This window comes from Drosophila persimilis, unplaced genomic scaffold (assembly GCF_003286085.1).
Source record: "Drosophila persimilis strain 14011-0111.01,24,50 unplaced genomic scaffold, DperRS2 tig00000579-arrow-pilon, whole genome shotgun sequence".
NCBI classification, from domain to species: Eukaryota; Metazoa; Arthropoda; class Insecta; order Diptera; family Drosophilidae; genus Drosophila; species Drosophila persimilis.
In genome coordinates this window covers 1,460,509-1,464,260 of record NW_020825322.1, presented here as the reverse complement: position 1 = coordinate 1,464,260, position 3,752 = coordinate 1,460,509, and the positions used below count along the sequence as shown (strand labels likewise).

At 46.8% G+C, this 3,752-nt stretch overlaps 1 protein-coding gene across 1 annotated transcript; it reads left to right on the top strand.

Annotated features, from left to right (window-relative positions):
* Nucleotides 1-1,359: 1,359 nt before the first annotated feature.
* LOC6598183 (kinetochore protein NDC80 homolog) lies at nucleotides 1,360-3,658 on the top strand. The gene is made up of 3 exons (XM_002023321.2): nucleotides 1,360-1,508; nucleotides 1,581-1,643; nucleotides 1,709-3,658. The coding sequence occupies exons 1-3, from the start codon at nucleotides 1,423-1,425 to the stop codon at nucleotides 3,579-3,581; spliced, it is 2,022 nt and encodes a 673-aa protein (XP_002023357.1). The 5' UTR covers nucleotides 1,360-1,422; the 3' UTR covers nucleotides 3,582-3,658.
* The last annotated feature ends 94 nt before the right edge of the window (nucleotides 3,659-3,752 follow it).

The window sequence follows — 3,752 nt, the reverse complement described above, 5'->3', positions numbered from 1 at the left end:
CCCCCCCCCCCCCCCCCCACACACACACTCACACACACACAAACACGAAACAGAATATTTTCCATATTCTGTCTGTCCTTCTTTGCACATGGCTTTTGCTTGTGTTCCTTCCTTTTTGCTCCACAAATGAAGTTATGTTCGAGTATATGGTACATGCCTATATATACATACGTATGGTGTATATATATTGTATACATGGCAGGCGTGCTGCATAATATTTTTTAAGGCTTTTAGGACAATATTATACACAATTTAAAGAAATATATATACAAAATGGGGGATTAAAACGGGAGATGGAACTAGAAAACATTTACATATGTATGTCGTTTCCTTCACCTCCTTCGGTTCTTGTTCTTGTTCCTTTTGCTTGAAACTTTAACCTTTTGTTAACCTTAAGGCAGCCAAAAAATAATAATTGAATCGTGTAAATGCAAAAATAGTCCTAAATAGAATATACATTACTTAATTTCTTGTTAGTCCCATGCACACCTACAATTTACAAACGTAAAAAAACAATGCGTAGTATTAGCGTAGATTTGATTTTTGCAAATCTCGCTTAATTTTTTTTTTCCTATTTTTTTAAATAAGTTTCTTATCATTCCCCTGCCCCGCCCACCTCCTGAGAAAGAAGCAATAATTCAATCACACGGCAAACGATATTTATTATTATATAGATGAGTGTGTGCATGTATGTATGTATATTCCTCTTTTAATTGTATATTATTATTGTATAGATATATTTTAAGTTAAAGCGTGCGCATTTCGTTTTTGTTTGTTTGTTTCTTTAAACCGAAAAATATTGTACAGTGAATGTGTGCGTTCTATAAAAAAATGCGAACAGGGATAAAGAAAACGATGAGAATGAGAGACGTTCTGAAAGGAAATGTGATCGATATTTAGTTATAATAATAACAATAATTATAAATTAATGTACATCGTAAACGAAAGGGCATCATTATTGTGTAATATTTGAAACAATAATACCAATTAATTAAATATGTTGGAATAAACGAAAGCAAAACGTTCATAAAGATAGAATTCCCACTTGGTTTTTAAATCTCTAGTTTGAAAATATCTTTGGCGGGCCCTAGCACCCTCATATCGCTATCGATGTATCGTACGCCATCTATCCCTCGATCAGCTATCGATATATCACCCGCATTTTTTATAATTTTCGGTATTTTTTGGGGTCTAAAATGAGCCGACGCTATATTTACGGTATATTTTGAAAATGAGGCGGTATGTTTCGGTATATTTCTGAGGGTAGGACGGTATATTTTATCGATAAATCCGCGATCACACTGCTCGCATGCGCAGCCAACTTAGGCCCGATGCCAAACATTTCAGAACTTTACGCGCAAATAAATAATAATAAATAAACTGAATTTTACGATAGGGTAACTAATTATTAGAGAGCTCAAAATGTACCGCGCAATGCCCAGGCGAACCAGCGAGTTCCGCGAGGATGTCCACGAAGATGAGGGCAACGTGGACAAGCGGCAGACCAGGTAAGGAGGACAACAAATTGGATTTTTAGTTAGTTTTCTGATGCCCTACTCTCTTTCTCGGGTTCCATGCAGACTAGGACTCCGCAGCATGGCCACGCCCACTCCCAAGGCCAAGGGTAGCTGCAAAACCATAAGGTAAAGGAACAGCCATGCAACCAACGGCCAGACCAATTCAAATTATTTGTTTGTCCATCCGCCAGGCCATCGCATTCCCGGTTAGGGCAGCCACTGTGCCTGGAACGAGATCGCGGCAGCCAGATGGGTCTGCCGTCGAACCGAACACCCATGAGCAGCCATCGCATGGGCTCTGAGATGCCGCACCACTCGAACAAGAAATGGGTGTCAGAGAAGTGCCAACAGATCCAGGACTATTTGCACGCCATCTTGCCCACGCATAGCATACAGGGAATCACCAGCGAATTCTTCAATCGTGGCTCGGGCCTACGTCAGATGGGAACGAAGCAGTTTGTGGGAATAATCAACTTTTTCTTCCATCAAATCATACGGAATCGGGTCACGGTGGGCAGCAATCATGTGGAGGACATTATGAATACCATGCAGAAGCTCAACTATCCGTACCAAATGAATAAGTCCTCGCTGATGACGCCAACCGCACAGCACTCGTTCGGCCATGTAATTGTGATGCTGGACTTCCTGATGGACTTTGGCCCACAACCGGCGGCCGAGGATGAGAGCAAAGATTTCCCTTTCATGGAAACGGCCGATCAGCACAGCGCGTACCTGCACAGCATGGCCTCCGAGTCGATTGCCATGTCAACCACCCAGAGTGGACCGCTCGTGCTGGACGAGGAGCAGAACGAGCTACTGTGGGTCCAGGCCACGGCATGTTTCTCTCTCTGGGATCAGGAGAACAAAGAAGAAGAGGAACTGCTGCAGGCCAGGACCAGAGACAAGGTTATCAGCAAGAGGTGCGACCTGGCCGACCGCCGGGCCCTCGATGCGGACATAGAGGCCCTAAGAACGAAACTCAGCGGCGTCGACCAGAAGCTGGAAGAGGCTCTACCCGCCGATGGCAAGAACTTTCAGCAGCTGGAAAGCCTCATCTGCAAGCAGGAGCAGCTCAGGCAGCATCTGCAGGCCATGCACAAGGATGCCGCTAATAAGCGTGATCTGATCAAGGAGCTGCGAGCCAAGGCCAAACAAAAGACAGCGCAAATCAAGTCGCTGGAGAAGGAGCGGCGCCACATCCAGCAGACGGTGTCCAGCCAGCGGTACACGGCCCAACAGCTGAAGGATCTGCAGATCCAGTACACCGATCGTACCAACGAGTCCAAGGTCTACAAGCGCGAGGTCAAAGAGATCACTGAGCGTCAGCTCAACCAGCAGGTACTGCTGTCGCGCTCCAAGCAGAAGCTCCTGGACAAGATCGAGCAGTTCAATTGTCTTGCGCGCAAAATCTGCATGGATTCGGTGATATGCAAGGCCAGCGGTAAGGCTAGGATGGAGCTGGCCATGTCGCTGCAGCCCAGCCGCGACGAGGTCCAGGGTGGCCATCAGCGTCTGGCCAAACTGGCGAATCGATTGCGTCTGTGCCGCCAGCGGAGCGCTGACCGTTGCAAGCAGCTGGAGGAGCAAAAAACAAATATCATGGTGACCAAACGCAACCTGGACACCCAACTGGCCACCCTAGGGTCGGAGTTGCGGACCCAGAAGCAGACCATGGCCCAAATGGAGTCGAATCACAAGAGCAAGCTCGAAACGATGGCGCAGGACCAGCAGCAGCTTATCGACAGTCAATACGAGCTAGACACCCGGCTGGAGCAGCTGCAGGCCCAGGAACGGGAGCACTGCAACCTGATTCGCAGCATGAAGCAAAAGAACGGGGACCTCATCACAGCCGGCGAGTTGTGTCAGCAGCAGGCACTGCATACCAGAAATGCCTACCTCGACAGCTACGAACAAACGCTGGCCGAGGCCGAGGAGGAGCTCAAGGCTGTGCAGCTAACGATTGCCGAGAACGACAGCAAGCTGTGCGCTGCCAAGCAGATGATCCAGGTCACAAGGATACCCCCGTTTGATGCGGCATTCCCGGCCATACAGGAGTCCCCCTGAGTTTGAGTTTTTAATATTTTTGTTTTGTGTGTTTAATAAATTATTCCAGGTATTTTTAAATAGATTTGTTCTTTTTGCTAGTATTTCTTTCACTGCGCAGGTGCGATCTAGGATCTCGAGGACAACATCAACCTTTTGCGGGTGTGGGTCAGCTGTCATATGCCGCAGGAC